This window comes from Amblyraja radiata, chromosome 2 (genome assembly GCF_010909765.2).
Source record: "Amblyraja radiata isolate CabotCenter1 chromosome 2, sAmbRad1.1.pri, whole genome shotgun sequence".
NCBI classification, from domain to species: domain Eukaryota; kingdom Metazoa; phylum Chordata; class Chondrichthyes; order Rajiformes; family Rajidae; genus Amblyraja; species Amblyraja radiata.
In genome coordinates, this window is record NC_045957.1 from 120,682,419 (window position 1) to 120,706,290 (window position 23,872).

Here is a 23,872-nt window from a genome sequence, read left to right on the forward strand (position 1 = left end):
CGCTCTGAAGAAGGGTCTCGACCCGAAACCTGTTCAACCCGTTCCTTTTCTGCACAGATGCTGCCTGTCCCGCTGAGTTACTCCAGCACTCTGTGTCTTTGCTGAAGACGGGATGGGGGCATCTGCAGTTGTCTGTGTCTGGCGAGCGGCCAAGGGGCGAGTGTGGAGAGGCGGGGGGAGAGAGGGAGAGAGGGGGCTGGTCTATGGGCGATGTATAAAGAGAGGGCGGGGAGATGAATTCACATCCAGCCTCTCCCACTCAGGACCGTTCCTGCAGCGTCCAGTCCCGGGCTACAGGTCAGTGTCGCCGCCAGCGCTGTGTGGCCCCTCTCTCCCTCTCCCTCTCTCCCTCTCTCCCTCTCTCCCTCTCTCCCCCCTCTCTCTCCCTCCTCTCCCCCCTCTCTCCTCCTCTCTCCCCTCTCTCTCACCCATTCTCCCCCCCCCTCTCTCTCCCCTTCTCTCCCCCTCTCTCCCCCCTCTCTCCCCCCTCTCCCCCCCCTCTCCCCCCCCTCTCTCTCTCCCACTCTCACCTCCCTCTCTCTCCCCCCCCTCTCTCCCCTCCTCTCTCCCCCCTCTCTCCCTCTCTCCCTCCCTCTCTCCTCTCTCCCTCTCTCTCCCCCCTCTCTCCGCCCTCTCTCTCCCCCCCTTCTCCCCCCCTCTCTCTCCCCTCTCTCACCCCTCTCTCTCTCTCTCCCCTCTCTCTCCCCCCTCTCGCTCCCCCTCTCTCTCCTCCCTCTCTCTCCCACATCTCTCTCCCCCCTCTCTCCCCCTCTCTCCCCCCTCTCTCCCCCCCTCTCTCTCCCCCTCTCTCCCCCTCTCTCCCCCCTCTCTCTCCCCCCTCTCTCTCCCTCTCTCCCCACCCCCTCTCTCCCCACCCCCTCTCTCTCCCTCTCTCTCCCCTCTCCCCCACTCTCTTCCTCTCTGTCTCTTTCTCTCTCTGCATGTCTCTCTCACCCTATGTGTGTGAAAGGAGACCCCCACTTTCCCGAGAGTTACTCTTCCTTCGAAAGTTTAAAAACTGTCGCGTCTGTGTTTCAAACGTTGACAACGTTTTTAAACTTTCAAAGGAAAAGCTACTCTGTGCAAAAATTGGATTGTGCTGTTAAATTGGAGAGATTAGAGATTGCAGACGCTGGGGGTTGGAGCGAGACACAACATGCTGGAGTAACTCAGCGGGTCAGGCAGCATCTGTGGAGAACATAGATAGGTGACGTTTCACAGAGTGCTGGAGTATCTCAGCGGGTCAGGCAGCATCTGTGGAGAACATAGATAGGTGACGTTTCACAGAGTGCTGGAGTATCTCAGCGGGTCAGGCAGCATCTGTGGAGAACATAGATAGGTGACGTTTCACAGAGTGCTGGAGTATCTCAGCGGGTCAGGCAGCATCTGTGGAGGGAATGGACAGTCCAGCTTTCAGGTCGGGATCCTTCTTCAGACTGACCCGCTGAGTTCCTCCAGCACTTTGTATCTTTGCTCGAGATTCCGGCATCTCCAGCTCTGGAGTCTGAAGAAGGGTCTCAACCCTGAAACGTCACCCATCCCTTCTCCCCAGAGATGCTGCCTGTCCCGCTGAGTTACTCCAGCACTCTGTGTCTATCTTCGGTGTAAACCAGCATCTGCAGTTCCTTCTAGTGCGTGGGCTTTGCTCCTGAGTTGGATGATCAGCCATGATCATATTGAATGGCGGTGCAGGCTCAAAGGGCCGAATGGCCTACTCCTGCACCTATTTTCTATGTTTCTATGTCTATGTTTCTATGCTCCCCCTCTCCCTGTGTCCGTCCCCCACCCTAGTAGTACTAGTTTCTATGTTGTCTTGTTGAGTCTCATTGTCTGTAACTGGTTTTCATCCAGCCCACAGCTAACAATGGCCTGTCTCCTTGATCATCCACTTTTTTTTAACATCTCTTTCATTGATTTGTTCTACATCTCCATCTATATCTCTCGTTTCCCTCTCCCTCGACTCTCAGTCTGAAGAAGGGTCTTGACCCGAAATGTCACCTATCCATGTTCTCCACAGATGCTGCCTGACCCGCTTGAGTTACTCCAGCGCTCTGTGTCTTTGTTTGGTGTAAGCCGGCATCTGCAGTTCCCCCCCTCCACATCTCCAGTGTCTGCAGTTCATCACACCTGGCTCCTCGCTGCCGTTTGCCTTGAGGGCTGAAACTTGAGTCAGAATTTTGGCTCAGAACGGCTGCAGTATTTCAAAGAATATTCCCTCTGCCCTTGAGTCTGTTTTGTTGATTCACAGAGCAAGTGACCATGGAGTGATTTTATCTGGAGGATAAAAGTGTTGGAGATTGAGGGGAGACCTGATAGAGTGCAGTTTTGCTCCCCTAATTTGAGGAAGGACATTCTTGCTATTGAGGGAGTCCAGCGTAGGTTTACAAGGTTAATTCCCGGGATGGCGGGACTGTCATATGCTGAAAGAATGGGCCGACTTGGCTTGTATTCACTGGAATTTAGAAGGATGAGAGGAGATCTTATAGAAACCTATAAAATTCGGAAAGGATTAGACAGGCTAGATTCAGGAAACATGTTCCCGATGTTGGGCGAGTCCAGAGACAGGGGTCACACACAGTTTAAGAATAAGGGGTCGGCCATTTAGGACTGAGTTGAGGAAAATCCTTTTCACCCAGAGAGTTGTGAATCTGTGGAGTTCTCCGCCACAGCAGGCAGTGGAGGCCAATACACTGGATGTTTTCAAGAGAGAGTTAGATTTAGCTCTTAGGGCTAACGGAATCAAGGGATATGGGGAGAAAGCAGGAACGGGGTACTGATTCTGGATGATCAGCCATAATCATATTGAATGGCTCAAAGGGCCGAATGGCCTATTCCTGGCTCAAAGGGCCGAATGGCCTACCCCTGCACCTATTTTCTATGTTTCTAAATTACAATTAAAACACAAAATACTTGCTATAACACCAGGTTGAACGTTCGACCAAGAACGCCAAAGTACTATCTAAACTGAATATACCTACTTAATAGACAATAGGTGAAGGAGCTGGAGTTTGAGGGGAGACCTGATAGAGTGCAGTTTTGGTCCCCTAATTTGAGGAAGGACATTCTTGCTATTGAGGGAGTGCAGTGTAGGTTTATAAGGTTGATTCCCGGGATGGCGGGACTGTCATATGCTGAGAGAATGGAGCGGCTGGGCTTGTACACTCTGGAGTTCAGAAGGATGAGAGGGTTTCTAATTGAAACGTACAAGATTATTAAGGGTTTGGACACGCTAGAGGCAGGAAACATGTTCCCGATGTTGGGGGGAGTCCAGAACCAGGGGCCACACAGTTTAAGAATAAAGGGGTAAGCTATTTAGAACGGAGATGAGGAAACACTTTTTCACACAGAGAGTTGTGAGTCTGTGGAATTCTCTGGCTCAGAGGGCGGTGGAGGCAGGTTCTATGGATAATTTCAAGAGAGAGCTAGATAGGGCTCTTAAAGATAGCGGAGTCAGGGGATATGGGGAGAAGGCAGGAACGGGGTACTGATTGGGGATGATCAGGCATGGTCACATTGAATGGTGGTGCTGGCTCGAAGGGCCGAATGGCCTACTCCTGCACCTATTGCCTTTTGGATAAAATGATGAAGGGCGTAGATAGGGTAGACAGTCAGAACCTTTTCCCAGGGTGGAATCATCAAATACTCAAGGACATAGCTTTAAGATGAGAGGCACAATTCCTTGCAATTTTCTTTGCTTTCAGTTTATAGACAATAGGTGCAGGAGTAGGCCAATCGGCCTTCGAGCCAGCACCGCCATTCAATGTGATCATGGCTAATCATCCCCAATCAGTTCCTGCCTTCTCCCCATATCCCCTGACTCCGCTGCCTTTAAGAGCCCTATCTAGCTCTCTCTTGAAAGCATCCAGAGAACCGGCCTCCACCGCCCTCTGAGGCAGAGAATTCCACAGATTCACAGTTTATTGCCACGTGTTCCGAGGTACAGTGAAAAGCCTTCTGTTGCGCGCTAACCAGTCAGCGGAAAGACAATACATGATTACAATCGAGCCGTCCACAGTGTACAGATACATGATAAAGGGAATAACGTTTAGTGCAAGATAAAGCCAGTAAAGTCCGATCAAGGATAGTCCGAGGGTCACCAATGAGGTAGATAGTAGTTCAGGGCTGCTCTCTGGTTGTGGTAGGATGGTTCAGTTGCCTGATAACAGCTGGGAAGAAACTGTCTCTGAATCTGGAGGTGTGCGTTTTCACACTTCTGTACCTCTTGCCCGATGGGAGAGGGGGGGAGAAGAGGGAGTGGCCAGGGGTGCGACTGGTCCTTGATGATGCTGCTGGCGTTGCCGAGGCACTGGACTGTTCTGTCTTCTATGCTTTGAGTCTCATTCTGCTTATGATGTTGATTAGACCACAGCTTGAACACAGAGCACGGATCTGGCCACCACATTTACAGGAAGCATTGCCGAGGCTGTTGAGGAATTTACGAGAATGTTTCGGGCACTGGGAACTATTGGCCACGCTCGCACGCACGCACGCACGCATCAGAAACTATTTTACTTTTGATGTTTTCTTTCTAAACAGCGACGGAGGTGAAAAATAACAGATGTTTAAAACTATTTAAGAGGCTTTTGGAAAGGTAGGGACTGGAGGGACATGCACTGTGTACAGGTGGATAAGGGTTGGTCTAGGCATCATGTTCAGCATGGACATTGTGGGCCAAAGGGCCTGTTCCTGTGCTGTACTCTCCCACATTCAAATGAACTCAGATAGAATAATTAAGGTGGACTAAAATGCTGGAGAAACTCAGCGGGTGAGGCAGCATTTATGGAGCGAAGGAAATAGGCGATGTTTCGGGCCGAAACCCTTCTTCAGACTGATGTAGGGTGCGGTGGAGTTGGGGGGGGGGAAGAAGAAAGGAAGAGGAGGACTGAAGGAGAGCTGAGAAGGGAAGGAGACAGCAAGGGCTATCGGAAGTGGGAGAAGTCAATGTTTATGCCGCTAGGGTGCAGACTGCCCAAGCGGAATATGAGTTGCTGCTCCTCCAGTTTCCAGTGGTCCTCACTCTGGCCATGGAGGAGGCCCAGGACAGAAAGGCCAGATTGGGAATGGGAGGGGGAGTTGAAGTGCTGAGCCACCGGGAGATCAGGTTGGGTAATGAGGACCGAGCAGAGGTGTTGGGCAAAACGATCGCCAAGCCTAGGCTCAGTCTCACCGATGTTGATCAGCTGACACCTAGAGCAGCGGATGCAATAGATGAGGTTGGATTAATAATTAAGGAATGATCTTTCCTTGTCAAACCAGAGGGACACAGGTTGAAAGTAACTCGTTGGAGGGAGATGATGTCAAATGTTTTCACCAAATGGAAACAGGCCCTTCGGCCCAGCTCACCCATGCCGACCAACCAACATGCCCCAACTACACTAGTCCCACCTGCCTGCATTTGGCCCACGTCCTCTCAACCTGTCCTATACATGTACCTGTACAAATACCTATTCAATGTTGTTGTGGTAGCTGCCTCAACGACCTCCTCCGGCAGCTCGTTCCATACACCCACCACCCTCTGTGTGAACGAGTTGCCCCTCAGGATATGAGAATGGAGCGGCTGGGCTTGTGCACTCTGGAGTTTAGAAGGACGAGAGGGGATCTTATTGAAATATAGAAGATTGTTAAGGGTTTAGGACACGCAAGAGGCAGGAAACATGTTCCCGATGTTGGGGGAGTCCAGAACCAGGGACCACACACAGTTTAAGAATAAGGGGTAAGCCTTTTAGAACGGAGATGAGGAAACACTTTTTCACACACAGAGTTGTGAGTCTGTGGAATTCTCCACCTCAGAGGGCGGTGGAGGCCGATTCTCTGGATGCTTTCATGAGAGAGCTAGAAAGGGCTCTTAAAAATAGCGGAGTCGAGGGATATGGGGAGAAGGCAGGAACGGGGTACTGATTGTGGATGATCAGCCATGATCACATTGAATGGCGGTGCTGGCTCGAAGGGCTGAATGGCCTACTCCTGCACCTATTGTCTATTGTCAGGATCCTGTTACATCTTTCCCGCGCCCCCCCTTCCCCCACCTCACCTTAAACCCACTTGGTGCACCTATTCCGTATAAAAGACTCTGTACATTACCATATCTATTCCTCTCATGATTTTGCACACCTCTATAAGATCACCCCCTCATCCTCCTGTGCTCCATGGAATAAAGTCCCAGCCTGCCCCTGCAACCTCTCCCTGTAGCTCAGGCCCTCGAGTCCTGGCAACATCCTCGTAAATCGTTGATGCACCCTTTCCAGCTCGACGACATCCTTCCTTTAGCTGGCCGACAGAAAACTGAACGGCAATGCTCCAAAGATAGACACAAAGTGCTGGAGTAACTCAGCCGGTCAGGCAACATCTCTGGAGAGAGGTGCCCTTTGAGCCAGCACCGCCAACTGCAGAAGGACCTCTTTGCTCCTATACTCAACTCCTCTTGTTATGAAGGCCAACATGCCATTCGCTTTATTTACTGCCTGCTGTACTTGCATGCCTACTCTCATTGACTGATGAACAAGGACCCTCAGATCCCGTTGTACTTCCCCTTTTCCCAACTTGACACCGTTTAGATAATAATCTGCTTTCCTGTTTTTTATACCAAAGTGGATAACCTCACATTTATCCGCATTAAACTTCATCTGCCATGCATCTGCCCACTCCCCCAACCTGTCCAAGTCACCCTGCATTCTCATAGCATCCTCCTCACAGTTCACACTGCCACACAGCTTTTGCTGGACTCTCGTCAGAGAGAGAAGAACTTTAAATTACATATCTTGACAAGATTTCGCAGTGGAGCGGACGAGGTGTGTGGAGAGGAAGTGCAGACACAGTTTTATGCTGGTTTACGCTGGTTTACCCTAGTTAAGCCAGTTTATGCCGGTTTACCCTGGTTTACACTAGTTTACCCTGGTTTACGCTGGTTTACCCTGGTTTACCCTGGTTTATGCTGGTTTACACTGGTTTACCCTGGTTTATGCTAGTTTACACTGGTTTACCCTGGTTTACGCTAGTTTACGCTGGTTTACACTGGTTTACCCTGGTTTATGCTAGTTTACGTCGGTTTACACTGGTTTACATAGAAACATAGATAGAACCATAGAAATTAGGTGCAGGAGTAGGCCATTCGGCCCTTCGAGCCTGCACCGCCATTCAATATGATCATGGCTGTTCATCCAACTCAGTATCACGTACCTGCCTTCTCTCCATACCCTCTGATCCCCTTAGCCACAAGGGCCACATCTAACTCCCTCTTAAATATAGCCAATGAACTGGCCTCAACTACCCTCTGTGGCAGAGAGTTCCAGAGATTCACCACTCTCTGTGTGAAAAAAGTTTTTCTCATCTCGGTTTTAAAGGATTTCCCCCTTATCCTTAAGCTGTGACCCCTTGTCCTGGACTTCCCCAACATCGGGAACAATCTTCCTGCATCTAGCCTGTCAAACCCCTTAAGAATTTTGTAAGTTTCTATAAGATCCCCTCTCAATCTCCTAAATTCTAGAGAGTATAAACCAAGTCTATCCAGTCTTTCTTCATAAGACAGTCCTGACATCCCAGGAATCAGTCTGGTGAACCTTCTCTGCACTCCCTCTATGGCAATAATGTCCTTCCTCAGATTTGGAGACCAAAACTGTACGCAATACTCCAGGTGTGGTCTCACCAAGACCCTGTACAACTGCAGTAGAACCTCCCTGCTCCTATACTCAAATCCTTTTGCTATGAAAGCTAACATACCATTCGCTTTCTTCACTGCCTGCTGCACCTGCATGCCCACTTTCAATGACTGGTGTACCATGACACCCAGGTCTCGCTGCATCTCCCCTTTTCCTAATCGGCCACCATTTAGATAATAGTCTGCTTTCCTGTTTTTGCCACCAAAATGGATAACCTCACATTTATCCACATTATACTGCATCTGCCAAACATTTGCCCACTCACCCAGCCTATCCAAGTCACCTTGCAGTCTCCTAGCATCCTCCTCACAGCTAACACTGCCCCCCAGCTTAGTGTCATCCGCAAACTTGGAGATATTGCCTTCAATTCCCTCATCCAGATCATTAATATATATTGTAAATAGCTGGGGTCCCAGCACTGAGCCTTGCGGTACCCCACTAGTCACTGCCTGCCATTGTGAAAAGGACTCATTTACTCCTACTCTTTGTTTCCTGTTTGCCAGCCAGTTCTCTATCCACATCAATACTGAACCCCCAATGCCGTGTGCTTTAAGTTTGTATACTAATCTCTTATGTGGGACCTTGTCAAAAGCCTTCTGGATGTCTAGATACACCACATCCACTGGTTCTCCCCTATCCACGCTACTAGTTACATCCTCGAAAAATTCTATAAGATTCGTTAGACATGATTTACCTTTCGTAAATCCATGCTGACTTTGTCCAATGATTTCACCACTTTCCAAATGTGCTGCTATCCCATCTTTAATAACTGACTCTAGCAGTTTCCCCACTACCGATGTTAGACTAACTGGTCTGTAATTCCCCGTTTTCTCTCTCCCTCCCTTCTTAAAAAGTGGGGTTACGTTTGCTACCCGCCAATCCTCAGGAACTACTCCAGAATCTAAAGAGTTTTGAAAGATTATTACTAATGCATCCACTATTTCTGGAGCTACTTCCTTAAGTACTCTGGGATGCAGCCTATCTGGCCCTGGGGATTTATCGGCCTTTAATTCATTCAATTTACCCAACACCACTTCCCGACTAACCTGGATTTCACTCAATTCCTCCAACTCCTTTGACCCGCGGTCCCTTGCTATTTCCGGCAGATTATTTATGTCTTCCTTAGTGAAGACGGAACCAAAGTAGTTATTCAATTGGTCCGCCATATCCTTGTTCCCCATGATCAACTCACCTGTTTCTGACTGCAAGGGACCTACATTTGTTTTAACTAATCTCTTTCTTTTCACATATCTATAAAAACTTTTGCAGTCAGTTTTTATGTTCCCTGCCAGTTTTCTTTCATAATCGATTTTTCCTTTCCTAATTAAGCCCTTTGTCCTCCTCTGCTGGTCTCTGAATTTCCCCCAGTCCTCTGGTATGCTGCTTTTTCTGGCTAATTTGTACGCATCATCCTTCGCTTTGATACTATCCCTGATTTCCCTTGTTATCCACGGATGCACTACCTTCCCTGATTTATTATTTTTCCAAACTGGGATGAACAATTTTTGTAGTTCATCCATGCAGTCTTTAAATGTCTTCCATTGCATATCCACCGTCAACCCTTTTAGAATTAATTGCCAGTCAATCTTGGCCAATTCACGTCTCATACCCTCAAAGTTACCTTTCTTTAAGTTCAGAACCATTGTTTCTGAATTAACAATGTCACTCTCCATCCTAATGAAGAACTCAACCATATTATGGTCACTCTTGCCCAAGGGGGCACGTACAACAAGACTGCTAACTAACCCTTCCTCATTACTCAATACCCAGTCTAAAATAGCCTGCTCTCTCGTTGGTTCCTCTACATGTTGATTTAAATAACTATCACGCATACATTCCGAGAAATCCTCTTCCTCAGCACCCCTGCCAATTTGATTCACCCAATCTATATGTAGATTGAAGATTTACCCTGATTTACGCTAGTTTACGCTAGTTTACCCTGGTTTACGCTAGTTTACGCCGGTTTACACTGGTTTACCCTGGTTTACGCTATTTACGCTGGTTTAAGCTGGTTTACGCTGTTTGACAGTTAGTGGACTAGGGGTCTCTAGGTGACCACCCAACCTCCGAGTGGCCCCCCCCCCAGGGCGTGCTATTTTGCCGTGATCTTTGACGGCGTTCACTTTGTGTCCCGGCAGGTTTGCAGCGAGGAGATGTCGGACGTAGGCGGGGACAACGCCCCCAGGAGCAGGCCCGTGGTGTCTCACGTGGGTCGGAGCGCCACCCCCTCCAACAACAACAACGATGAGGAGAATCCCGTCCCAGACTTCCAGTACTTTGGCCTGACGCCCAGATCACCTCCCAGCCTGCAAGGTAGTTACTGCCGATTGTCATCAACGTTACAGCTATCGCTGGAGCTTAGTTGCCTTTAATAGAAACATAGAAACATAGAAAATAGGTGCAGGAGTAGGCTATTCGGCCCTTCGAGCCTGCACCACCATTCAATATGATCATGGCTGATCATCCAACTCAGTATCCTGTACCTGCCTTCTCTCCATTACAATGGGATCTGGGGGTCCTTGTACATCAGTCAATGAAAGTAAGCATGCAGGTACAGCAGGCAGTGAAGAAAGCGAATGGCATGATGGCCTTTATAACAAGAGGAGTCGAGTATAGGAGCAAAGAGGTCCTTCTGCAGTTGTACAGGGCCCTAGTGAGACCACACCTGGAGTATTGTGTGCAGTTTCGGTCTCCTAATTTGAGGAAGGACATTCTTGCTATTGAGGGAGTGCAGCGTAGGTTTACAAAGTTAATTCCCAGGATGGCGGGACTGTCATATGCTGAGAGAATGGAGCGGCTGGGTTTGTATACTCTGGAGTTTAGAAGGATGAGAGGGTATCTTATTTAAATAAATAAGATTGTTAAGGGTTTGGACACGCTAGAGGCAGGAAACATGTTCCTGATGTTGGGGGAGTCCAGAACCAGGGGCCACAGTTTAAGAATAAGTAGCAAGCCGTTTAGAACGGAGACGAGGAAACACTTTTTCTCACAGAGAGTTGTGAGTCTGTGGAATTCTCTGCCTCAGAGGGTGGTGGAGGCCGGTTCACTGGATGCTTTCAAGAGAGAGCTAGATAGGGCTCTGGGGAGAAGGGGATATGGGGAGAAGGCAGGAACGGGGCACTCATTGGGGATGATCAGCCATGATCACATTGAATGGCGGTGCTGGCTCAAAGGGCCGAATGGCCTACTCCTGCACCTATTGTCTATTGTCTATTGTAATATTTAATCAGGCGGACAGTGAAACTAGTTGGAGAATGAGGGTGGGGGAGGGATGAAGAGAGAGGGCTTGCCAGGGTTACTTGAAGTTGGAGAAGTCAATGTTCATACCGCTGGGGTGTAAACTACCCAAGGGATATATGAGGTGCTGTTCCTTGGGCCTCACTCTGACAATGGAGGGGGCCCAGGACAGAAAGGTCAGATTGGGAATGGGAGGGGGAGTTGAAGAGCTGGGCAACCCGGAGATCAGGTCGGTTAAGGCGGACTGAGCGGAGGTCAGTTTAGTCTTGATTAGATTTAGATTATTGTCACGTGTACCAAGGTACAGTGAAAAGCTTTTTGTTGCGTGCTAACCAGTCAGCGGAAAGACAACACTTGATTACAATCAGGCCGTCTACAGTGTACAGATATAGGCAAGCAAGTGAGCGTTAAATGTAAGGGGGAAGTATACACCTAATGGCTAGATCTTTAACAGTATTGATGTACAAGAATGATCCCAAGTGGGTTAATGTATGATGAGCGTTTGACGGCACTGGGCCTGTACTCGCTGGAGTTTAGAAGGATGAGGGGGAAGGGACCTCATTGAAACTTACAGAATAGTGAAAGGCCCGGATAGGGTGGATGTGGAGAGGATGTTTCCACTAGTGGGAGAGTCTAGGACTAGAGGTCACAGCCTCAGAATTAACGGACATTCTATTAGGAAGGAGATGAGGAGGAATTTCTTCAGTCAGGGGGTGGTGAATCTGTGGAATTCTCTGCCACAGACGGCTGCGGAGGCCAAGTCAGTGGATATTTTTTAAGGCACAGATAGATAGATTCTTGTTTAAGAAGGAACTGCAGGTGCTGGAAAATTGAAGGTAGACAAAAATGCTGGAGGGTGAGGCAGCATCTATGGAGTGAAGGAAATAGGCAAGGTTTCGGGTCGAAACCCTTCTTCAGACCCGATAGATAGATTCTTGATTAGTACGGGTGTCAAGGGTTATGGGGAGAAGGCAGGAGAATGAGGTTGGGAGGGAGGGAGAGATAGATCAGCCGTGATTGAATGGCGGAGTAGACTTGATGGGCCGAATGGCACAATTCTGCTCCTATCACATGTCCTTATGACCTTACAGAGGGATGTTGGGGTCCATAACTCCCTGAAAGTGGCAACAAATGTAGAGAGAATGGGGCACAAGGCGTGCGGTACGCTTGGCTCCATAGGTTGGGGCATTTATAACAAGGGCTAAAATTCCATGACATTTGATCAGGAAGCATAGAAACATAACACAACATAGAAAATAGTAGCAGGAGGAGGCCATTCAGCCCTTCGAGCCAGCAAAGTAGTGGGCCTCCCTTGGTCATTGACTGACCATGGGTGATGTGTGGTCGGATGCAAGCCTGGGCGATGTCATATGGAGGACAGGCTGTTGCCCATGCAGCACGCCCCCCCTCTCCACGTCGCTGATCGATCCAAAGGAACAGCAGGGCCGTTACAGTTTGGCACCAGCGCCGTCGCAGGAGCTGCCAGAGCGAGGTTGTAGACAACGACGAACTGCCTTAGGGGCTCCGACTTCTTGAGGTTTACTCTTGTAGCCTTTTCCATGACTGGATATGGCCACAAGGCAGTGGAGGTTTTAAATCAGAGTTTCCCCTCTCCTAGATGGACTGCCTTCCTAGGCTGACGAGCCCCATCTGCCCGAGACTCGTGGGGGCGGGAGCGTCTACCTTCCCATGCAGGTCTACCGCCATTCAATGTGATCATGGCTGATCATCCCCAATCAGTACCCCGTTCCTGCCTTCTCCCCATATCCCCTGACTCCGCTATCTTTAAGAGCCCTATCTAGCTCTCTCATGAAAGCATCCAGAGAACCTTCCTCCACCGCCCTCTGAGGCAGAGAATTCCACAGACTCACCACTCTCTGTGAGAAAAAGTGTTTTCTCACAGGTGAAAAGGATTTCCGCATCTGGAGTATTGCGTGCAGTTCTGGTCGCCCCCATTACAGGAAGCATGTGGGGCATATTATTATTATTATTACTAATCGGTAAATTTCAATGATGCCTGGATTAGAGGGTTTCAGCCACAGGGAGAGGTTGGACAGACTTGGGATTGTTTTCTCTGGAATGTCAGAGGTTGAGGGGAGACCCGATAGAAGTGTAGAACGTTATGAGAGGCGTAGATAGGGTAGACAGTCAGAACCTTTTCCCCCAGAGTGGAAATGTCCACCACTAGAGGGTGCAGCTTTAAGGTGAGAGGGGCAAAGTTTAAAGGAGATGTGCGGGGCAGGTTTTTTTTACACAGAGGGTGGTGGGTGCCTGGAACGCGCTGCCAGGGGTGGTGGTGGAGGCAGATACGATAGTGGTGTTTAAGGGGCTTTTGGATCGGCACATGGATATGCAGGGAATGGAGGGACATGAATCAGAGGAGATTTGGAGAACCTGCGAGGTGGCGTTTCTGGTCGGGACCCTTCTTCAGACAGGTAAATAATTAGTAAACTGCAAATGCTGGTTTATACCAAAGATAAACACAAAATGCTGGGGTAACTCAGCGGGTCAGGCAGCATCTGTGGAGGAAAAGGATGGGTGATGTTTTGGGTCGAGACCCTTCCTCAGACTCTGGAGACTGTCTGAAGACGGGTCCCGACCATGTTCTCCACAGATGCTGCCTGACCCGCTGAGTTACTCCAGCACTCTGTGAAACGTCACCTATCCATGTTCTCCACAGATGCTGCCTGACCCGCTGAGTTACTCCAGCACTCTGTGAAACGTCACCTATCCATGTTCTCCACAGATGCTGCCTGACCCGCTGAGTTACTCCAGCACTCTGTGAAACGTCACCTATCCATGTTCTCCACAGATGCTGCCTGACCCGCTGAGTTACTCCAGCACTCTGTGAAGCATCACTATCCATCTGTGTTTTTTGAGCGTTTTTCTATGACATGGGAGTGAGTCTATTATGGTGATGAATATTGGTATTGATGAATATTGATGAGTGGCAGATTGGGAAGACGCTGACTTTATGAAATGCCATTGCACAAGGAGGTTGATTGATTAAGCTTGCGACAGTTTGATAGATTTAAGAAAACTGCAGGTTGGAGGGGCAGGTTTCAGATTGCAATCGTAGCTCTTGCTATTAACACAGCGTGTGAGAGGGTCATTCAGAAATGTTAAGTATCCGGACGACATCTCGACCTAAAATCAATTTCTTTGCAAAATTATAATCCATCAAACTGCTGGTTTCGCCAAGAGAAGTTCAATGAATACTTCAGGAAAAAATCGGAATGAAGCCAAGCAGTCGTTCCAGCTGCGGCAGAGGTTCACCTGCACCTCCTCCAACCTCATCTATTGCATCCGCTGCTCTAGGTGTCAGCTGATCTACATCAGTGAGACCATGCGCAGGCTTGGCGATCGTTTCGCCCAACGCCTCCGCTCGGTCCGCATTAACCAACCTGATCTCCCGGTGGCTCAGCACTTCAACTCCCCCTCCCATTCCGAATCCGACCTCTCTGTCCTGAGCCTCCACCCACCATCCTCTGTGTAAAAAAAACCTGCCCCGCACATCTCCTTTAAACTTTGCCCCTCTCACCTTAAAGCTGCGCCCTCTAGTGGTGGATATTTCCACCCTGGGGTAAAAGGTTCTGACTGTCTACCCTATCAATGCCACTCGTAATGTTATGGCCTTCCATCGGGTCTTCCCTCGACCTGCAGCGATTCACTGTGCACACATTTTGGGACGACAGATGGCACAATGGGCTAAGTGTTCGGCTGGCAACTGGAAGGTAGCCGGTTCGGATCCCGCTTGGAGTGCATACTGTCGTTGTGTCCTTGGGCAAGACACTTCACCCACCTTTGCCTGTGTGTGAATATGTGTGAATGTGTGTGAGTGATTGGTGGTGGTCGGAGGGGCCGTAGGCGCAGATTGGCAGCCACGCTTCCGTCAGTCTGCCCCAGGGCAGCTGTGGCTACAGGCGTAGCTTACCACCACCGAGTGTGACTGAGGAGTGAATGAATAATGCGATGTAAAGCGCCTTGAGTATTAGAAAGGCGCTATATAAATCCCATCCATTATTATTATTATGTGTCCGGCATCATTTGAGTTTTTCTCCCCCGAATCTGTACAACAGGAGCTACCCAGCTTTCCACCAGTGTTTTGTAGTCATCTGTGAATAAGGCATGCTGATACCCTGGATGGCACAGTGGTGCAGTGGGTAGAGCCGCTGCCTCACAGCGCCAGAGATCCCAGTTCGATTCCAACTTCGGGTACTTAGGGATACAGCGTGGAAACGGGGCCTTTTTGGCCCGCTGAAAATGATCCCCGCACATTGACACCATACTGCACACACTGGGGACAGTTTTTTACACATACACCAAGCCGATTAACCTACAAACCTGCACGTCTTTGGAGTGTGGGAGGAAACCGAAGATCTCGGAGAAAACCCAGGCAGGTCTCGGGGAGAACGTACAAACTTCCTACAGACAAGCACCCGTAGTCGGGATCGAACCCGGGTCTCCGGCGCGGCCAGCGCAGTAAGGCATCAACTCTACCGCTACGCCACCGTGCCGCCATGTCTAGCTTAGTTTATTATAGTCACGTGTATCGAGGTACCGTGAAAAGCTTTTGTTGCGTGCTATCCAGTCAAAGAATATACATGATTACAATCGAGCCGTCCACAGTGTACAGATACAGGATAAAGGGAACAGCGTGAATAACGTTTCGTGCAAGATAATGTCCAATAAAATTCAATCAAGGATAGTCCGAGGGTCTCCTATGAGGTAGATAGTAGTTCAGGACTGCTCTCCGGTTCTGGTAGGATGGTTCAGTTGCCTGATAACTGCTGGGAAGAAACTGTCAGTGTGGAGTTTGTACGTTCTTCCCGTGACCGCGTGGGTTTCCTCCGGATGCTCCGGTTTCCTCCCACGTCCCGAAGACGTGCAGGGGTTTGTAGGCTAATCGACCCTCTGAAAATTGTTCCTAGTGTGTGCGGGGAGTGGATGAGAGAGTGGGATAGTGTAGAACTAGTGTGAACGGGCGATCACTGGTGGTCCGAAGTGCCTGTTTCCGAGCTGTATCGCTTGAAACAAACAGTTAGTTGTGTTGGGGGGGGGGGGGGGGGGGGGGGGGGGAGAAGAAAGGAAAAAGGAGTTGAAGTGTTGAACTTCAACTCCCCCTCCCATTCCGAATCCGACCTCTCTGTCCTGGGTCTCCTCCATGGCCAGAGCGAGCAACACCAGAAATTGGAGGAACAGCACCTCATATTCCGCCTGGGGACTCTGCATCCTGCGGGCATGAACATTGAATTCTCCCAATTTTGTTAGCCCTTGCTATCTCCTCGCCTTCCTCAGCCCTCCTGCTGTCTCCTCCCATCCCCCAGCCTTCGGGCTCCTCCTCCTTTTTCCTTTCTTCTCCCCGCCCCCCCACCACCGATCGGTCTGAAGAAGGGTTTCGGCCCGAAACGTCGCCTATTTCCTTCGCTCCATAGATGCTGCTGCTGCACCCGCTGAGTTTCTCCAGCTTTTTTGTGTACCTTCGATCTTCCAGCATCTGCAGTTCCTTCTAAAACAGTTAGTTGTGTTAATGGGGCCTGTCCCACTTGCGTGCCTTTTTCCCGCCGATTTGCCGGCACCCGTCAAGAGTCGCAGTAGGTACCGCCGTAAATGTTCAAAATGTTGAAAATCCAGCGGCGCCCAGAAAAAGGCACGACTCTTTTGGGCGGCTACTCACAACCATACCGTCGTCACCCCGAGACATGTCGACACCCAAAGAGACGTACCTTTTTCTGGGCGCCGCTGGATTTTTAACATGTTGAAAATTTTCGGCCACCAGCTGCGACCATGGCGGGTATCCGGCAAGTCGCCGAAAAATAACGCGTAATTGGGACAGGCCCTTTGCTGGTCTGTACGGGGCCAGTAACTGCTGCCATAGGAGGTTCTTGGTCCAAGGGTCACATTCCCGAAACGACTACAGCAACAGCGGAAGGACTTAAATTCAACCAATTTAAAAAGACATCTGTTTTCATTTCCAAATCAGAGGAGGGTGGTTGTAAAAATGCAGCTGGGCCACAGATGTCCATAATGGGTGGAATTCTGTTCCTCTGTCCCGGCTCGACCCACATTTAACCTCACACCCAGCGATGGGTTTTAGTTTAGGGTAGACAAAAATGTTGGAGAAACTCAGCGGGTGAGGCAGCATCTATGGAGCGAAGGGAATAGGCAACGTTTCGGGTCGAAACTCTTCTTCAGAATTCAGGTTTTAGTTTAGATTGGTTGAGAGAATACACCACGGAAACTGGCCCATCGGCCCGCCGGGTTCCGCGCCGACCAGCGATCACCCTCGTACACTAACGCCATCCCACACACACTAGGGATATTTCACATGTTCTACTAAAGCCAAGTAACCGACAGACCTGCAAGTCTTTGGAGTGTGGGAGGAAACCGGAGCACCCGGAGAAAACCCACGCAGGTCACGGGGAGAACGTACAAAGTCCGTACAGACAGCACCCGTAGTCGGGATCGAACCTGGTCTCTGGGGCTGTAAGGCAGCAATTCTGACCTGACCTGCTGAGTTACTCCAACACTCTGTGAAATGTCACCTATCCATGTTCTCCACAGATGCTGCCTGACCCGCTGAGTAACTCCAGCACTCTGTGAAACGTCGCCTATCCATGTTCTCCACAGATGCTGCCTGACCCACTGAGTTACTCCAGCACTCTGTGTCTTTTTTTGTGAACCAGCTACTGCAGTTCCTTGTTTCTACATTTAAATTATGCACTCTCTTTGTTTGCTTTAAGGACCTAGGGCTTTTTATTAATAATATTCGGGTGAATAATTTATTTGTTGTATGTTTTGTTAGTTTTGTTTATTGTCACATGTATCGAGGTACAGTGAAAAGCTTTTTTGTTGCCACCTAACCAGTCAGCGCAAAGACTATACATGATTACAATCGAGTCGTCAACAGTGTACAGATACAGGATAAAGGGAATAACGTTTAGTGCAAGGTAAAGTCCGATTAAAGATAGTCCGAAGGTCTCCAATGAGGTAGATGGTAGTTACCTATGAGTAGTGGGTTCAGTTGGGTCTGTTGTGCTGCCGCAAGTAAGAATATCAAGTAGGCCGGCACGGTAGAGTTGCTGCCTCTCAGCGCCAGAGACCCAGGTTCGATCCTGACCACGGGTGCTGTCTCAAGTCAAGTCAAGACAACTTTATTTCTCACATACACATACAAGATGTGCAGTGAAATGAAAGTGGCCATGCCTGTGGACTGTGCAAAAAACAACAGACCAGAATAGAACAGAGCGGGACGAGTATTTACATGTTAGAAAAAAAAGACAGGTCACAGCAGTAAATGAGTCCCTGGTGAGATCGGAGTTTACAGTCCTGACGGCCTGTGGGAAGAAACTCCGTCTCATCCTCTCTGTTTTCGCAGCGTGACAGCGGAGGCGTTTGCCTGACCGTTGCAGCTGGAACAGTCCGTTGCTGGGATGGTAGGGGTCCCCCATAATGTTGCTGGCTCTGGATCTGCACCTCCTGGTGTATAGGTCCTGCAGGGGGGGTGAGTGTAGTTCCCATAGTGCGTTCGGCCGAACGCACTACTCTCTGCAGAGCCTTCCTGTCCTGGGCAGAGCTGTTGCCGAACCAGATCGAGATGTTGCCGGACAAGATGCTTTCTACAGCCCCAGAGTAGAAGCACTGAAGGATCCTCAGAGAGACTGAATTTCCTCAGCTGCCTGAGGTGGTAAAGGCGCTCCCGGTGCGGCAGTGTGTGTACGGAGTTTTGTCCTTTCCCCCCCGTGACCTGCGTGGGTTTTCTCCGGGTGCTCTGGTTTCCTCTCACACTCCAAAAACTTGCAGGTTTGTAGGTGAATTGGCTTTGGTATAAGTGTAAATTGTCCCTAGTGTGTGTAGGATACATACCCAACTCCAACCCTAGTAATATTACTTATTAGGATGATGCTAGTGTACAGGGTGATCTCAGACGCCGGATGTCTCCACAGTGAGCCACGTCTAGGGCCAGGCTTTGCCCTGAGGCAGAACACAGACACATCACCGTCTGGGCTGTCGTGAGAGAGGGCTGATTAGCCGGCTGGTACATGCTAGATGCAGGGATAGAGTGGACGTGGGGAGGATGTTTCCACTGGTGGGAGAGTCTAGGACCAGAGGTCACAGCCACAGAATTAAAGGATCTTCTTTTAGGAAGGAGATGAGGAGAATTCTCTTTGTCAGAGGGTGGTGAATCTGTCCAGGTCAATGGACTAGTATAGATGGGGCATAGTTGGTCGGTGTGGGCAAGTTGGGCCGAAGGGCCTGTTTCCACGCTGTATGACTTAATGACTCTGGGTGGTGAATCTGTGGAATTCTTGGCCAAGTCAGTGGATATATTTAAGGCATAGAAACATAGAAACATAGAAAATAGGTGCAGGAGGAGGCCATTCGGCCCTTCGAGCCAGCATCGCCATGCATTGCGATGATGGCTGATCGTCCCCAATCAACAACCCGTGCCTGCCTTCTCCCCATATCCCTTGATTCCACCAGCCCCTAGGGCTCTATCTAACTCTCTCTTAAATCCACCCAGTGACTTGGCCTCCACTGCCCTCTGTGGCAGGGAATTCCACAAATTCACAACTCTCTGGGTGAAAAAGTTTTTTTCTCACCTCAGTCTTAAATGGCCTCCCCTTTATTCTAAGACTGTGGCCCCTGGTTCTGGACTCGCAGGAACGGGGTACTGATAGGGGATGATCAGCCATGATCACATTGAATGGCGGTGCTGGCTCAAAGGGTCGAATGGCCTACTCCTGCACCTATTGTCTATTGTCTATTATCTAAGAGACCGCGGGTTCCATTCTGACTACGGGTGCTGCCTGTACGGAGTTTGCATGTTTCTCCCCGTGGCCTGCGAGGGTTTTCTCCGGGCGCTCCGGTTTCCTCTCACGCTCCAAAGACGTGCGGGTTTGTAGGGTAATTGGCTTCTGTAAATTGTAAATTGTCCCTAGTGTGTGTGGGATAAGTGCTAGTGCACCGGGTGATCACTGGTATACTATAAGAAACCATGCAGTTTTCCTGGACCAAACTAACCCCTCATTGCACAGATGACAATGAAACGTTCTTGACTCGAGACTCACCGGAACGCCTTCCTTTGAGCTTTGAGCTCAGACAGTGGGTGAAGTGGCGGTTCCTCGCTGGGAACTATGGGGGGGAGGGGGGGGGGGGGTGGGGGGAGGGAATTCTTTACAAGAGAGAGAATGGGTGAGATGTAGTTTAGTTGAGTGCAGTGAAAAGTTTTTGTCTGTGTGTTATCTATTCATAGAGTAGACTAGACACGATTACAATCAAATCAAGTTCCATGCACAGGTAAATATAACATTTAGTTCAAGGCAAGTGTGTGGGGATCGCTGGTCGGCGTGGACTTGGTGGGCTGAAGGGCCTGTTTCCACACTGTATCTGGAAACTAAACTAAATTAAAAAATTAACTTCCCAATTAGTGCAAAGTTTAAGAAGCTATTAAATGGGCACATAGATAAGACATGTTAAGAGGGATATGGGCCTAACGCGGGCATGTGGGCCTAGTGTTGCGGGGACATGTTGGTCGGTGTGGGCAAGTTGGCCCGAAGGGCTTGTTTCCACGCTATATCACTCCAATGGGCCTGTCCCACTTAGGCAACTTTTTAGGCGACTGCAGAAGACTATGCAGTCGCCACATGGTTGGGTATAGGAGCAAAGAGGTCCTTCTGCAGCTGTACAGAGCCCCAGTGAGACCACACCTGGAGTATTGTGTGCAGTTTTGGTCCCCTAATTTGAGGAAGGACATTCTTGCTATTGAGGTAGTGCAGCGTAGGTTCACCAGGTTAATTCCCGGGATGGCGGGACTGTCATATGCTGAGAGAATGGAGCGGCTGGGCTTGTATACTCTGGAATTTAGAAGGATGAGAGGATATCTTATTGAAACATAATAAGATTATTAAGGGTTTGGACAGGCTAGAGGCAGGAAACATGTTCCCGATGTTGCGGGAGTCCAGAACCAGGGGCCACAGTTTAAGAATAAGGGGTAAGTCATTTAGAACAGATATGAAACACTTTTTCACACAGAGAGTGGTGAGTCTGTGGAATTCTCTGCCTCAGAGGGCGGTGGAGGCCGGTTCTGTGGATACTTTCAAGAGAGAGCTTGATAGGGCTCTTAAAGATAGCGGAGTCAGGGGATATGGGGAGAAGGGAGGAACGGGGTACTGATTGGGGATGATCAACTATGATCACATTGAATGGTGGTGCAGGCTCGAAGGGCCGAATGGCCTACTCCTGCACCTATTATCTATTGTCATGTTCGCGGGTGGTTACCGGGGAGTTGCCTTCATGAGGAGTTCCCGCATTCTGGGAACTAGTCGCAGCCTCATTATAATCGCCGAGAATTTTTCAACGTGTTGAAACATTACCGGCGACTAGAATGAAGCTGCCATGGAGAGTAGCGAGAATTTTCGAGCCATAACTGGGTCACCAGGAGGTCCTTGTAGGTTGCCAGGTGGTCGAAGGTTCGCGGAGGTTCTCGTAAATTGTAGCCGGTGCTGACCGGTGAATTTCATTGGCTCAATGGGGAAAAAAAAGGTAAGCAGTAGTTTTCAGAACCAAGGATAACCGACCGGTAATGTTAAATATCCGCCGAGCTTCACAGCCGCGTATCTCTGGCGTCTTAAAAGTTGTCTCCACTCCTCCTCCCCCCTTCTACCCCCCATGTGCGTGAGTGTGTGTGATTGTGTGTGTGTGTGTGTTTGTGCGTGTGTATGTGTATGTGTGTGTGTGCGTGTGTCTGTGTGTGTGCGCGTGTATTTGTGTGTGTGCGTGTGTATTTGTGTGTGTGTGCGTGTGTGTGTGTGCGTGTGTGTGTGCGCGTGTGTGTGTGTGTGTGTGCGTGTGAGTGAGTGTGTGGTGTGGTAGGTGCGTGTGTTGTGTGGTGTGTGTGGGTGAGTGGGGTGTGAGTGTGGTGTGTGTATGTGCGTGCGTGTGTGTGGTGTGTGTGTGTGTGTGTGCGGTGTGGTGGGTGAAGTGTGTGTGTGTATGTGCGTGCGTGTGTGTGTGTGCGTGTGTGTGTGTGCGTGTGTGTGTGTGCGTGTGTGTGTGTGCGTGTGTGTGTGTGCGTGTGTGTGTGTGCGTGCGTGAATGTTTGTGTGCGTGCGTGTGTCGCCTAAGTGGGACAGGCCCATAAGATTCTCCATAATATTGAATTCCGATTAAATATAGTCACAGGTCTCCAATGAGGTGGGCGGGAGTTCAGAACCACTCTCTAGTTTTTGTTTTGGTTTTTAAAGATACGGTGATGAAGCAGGCCCTTCGGCCCACCGAGTCCACACTAACCAGTAATCCCCGCACATCAACACTATCCTACACACACTACGGACAATTTTTACATTTATACCAAGCCAATTAACCTACAAACCTGTACATCTTTGGAACCAAAGTTCTCGGAGAAAGACCACGCAAGGGAGAACGTTCAAACTCCATGCAGACGGCACCCGTAGCCAGGATTGAACCCATGTCTCTGGTGCCGTAAGTGCTGTAAGGCAGCAACTCTACCGCTGTGTCACCGTGCCGCAGGTTGGTGATAGGACGGTTCAGTTGCCTGATAACAGCTGGGAAGAAACTGTCCCTGAATCTGGAGGTGTGCGTTTCCACACTTCTGTACCTTTTGCCCGATGGGAGATGGAGTCAATGGAAGGGAGGTTGGTTTGTGCGATGGTCTGGGCTGCGTCCACAATTTGCTGCAATTTTGTGCGGGTCTTGGATGGAGCTGTTCCCAAACCGTGCTGTGATGCATCCCGATAAAATGCTTTCTATGGCACAATAGATCCACATCTATTGTGTGGGAGGGGGGGGGGGGACCTACTTGAAACTTGCCGAATAGTGAAAGGCCTGGGTAGAGTGGATGTGGAGAGGATGTTTCCACTGGTGGGAGAGTCTAGGACTAGAGGGCACAGCCTCGGAATGAAAGGACGTACCTTTAGGAAGGAGATGAGGAAGAATTTACTTCTGTGAATCTGCGGAATTAATTGCCACAGACGGCTGTGGAGGCCAAGTCAATGGATATTTTTAAGGTGGAGATTGACAGATTCTTCATTACTACGGGCATCAGGGGTTACGGAGGGAAGGCAGGAGAATGGTGTTAGGAGGCAGAGAGAGATCAGCCATGATTTTTTCACACAGAAAGTGGTGAATCTGTGGAATTCTCTGCCACAGAAGGTAGTTGAGGCCAGTTCATTGGCTATATTTTCGAGGGAGTTAGATGTGGCCCTTGTGGCTAAAGGGATCAGGGGGTATGGAGAGAATGCAGGTACAGGATACTGAGTTGGATGATCAGCCACAATCATATTGAATGGCGGTGCAGGATCGAAGGGCCGAATGGCCTACTTCTGCACCTATTTTCTATGTTTCTATGATTGAATGGCGGAGTAGACATGATGGGCCGAATGGCCTAATTCTGCTCCTATCACTTATCAGCACAGGCCCAAATCTTCGGTAGACAAAAATGCTGGCGAAACTCAGCGGGTGAGGCAGCATCTGTGGAGCGAAGGAAATAGGCGACGTTACGGGTAGAGACCAGGCCCAAACCATAGAAACATAGAAACATAGAAAATAAGTGCAGGAGGAGGCCATTCGGCCCTTCGAGCCAGTTCCGCCATTCATTGTGATCATGGCTGATCGTCCCCAATCAATAACCCGTGCCTGCCTTCTCCCCATATCCCTTGATTCCATCAGCCCCTGGAGCTCTATCTAACTCTCTCTTAAATCCATCCAGTGACTTGGCCTCCACTGCCCTCTATGGCAGGGAATTCCATAAATTCACAACTCTCTGGGTGAAAACTTTTTTTCTCGCCTCAGTCTTAAATGGCCTCCCCTTTATTCTAAGACTGTGGCCCCGGGTTCTGGAACATCGGCCCCTGGTTCTGAATCTCCGATCATTTACATTTGTAAAGATGGCAGTGTTTTGTTTTTTTTGCATGCAAAGATCAGAATGCTCTTGGGAGGCTGTTCTGAATTTATAAAGC

At 49.5% G+C, this 23,872-nt stretch overlaps 1 protein-coding gene across 1 annotated transcript in view; it reads left to right on the forward strand.

The window, feature by feature from the left end:
- The first annotated feature begins 207 nt into the window (after positions 1-207).
- Positions 208-23,872, forward strand: part of f13a1 (coagulation factor XIII A chain) — a 111,958-nt gene continuing 88,293 nt past the window's right edge. Inside the window, exons 1-2 of the mRNA XM_033014592.1 lie at positions 208-297; positions 9,794-9,968. Coding sequence (XP_032870483.1) covers positions 9,809-9,968 — 160 coding nt within the window. The 5' untranslated portion in view covers positions 208-297; positions 9,794-9,808. The remainder of the gene's footprint in view (positions 298-9,793; positions 9,969-23,872) is intronic.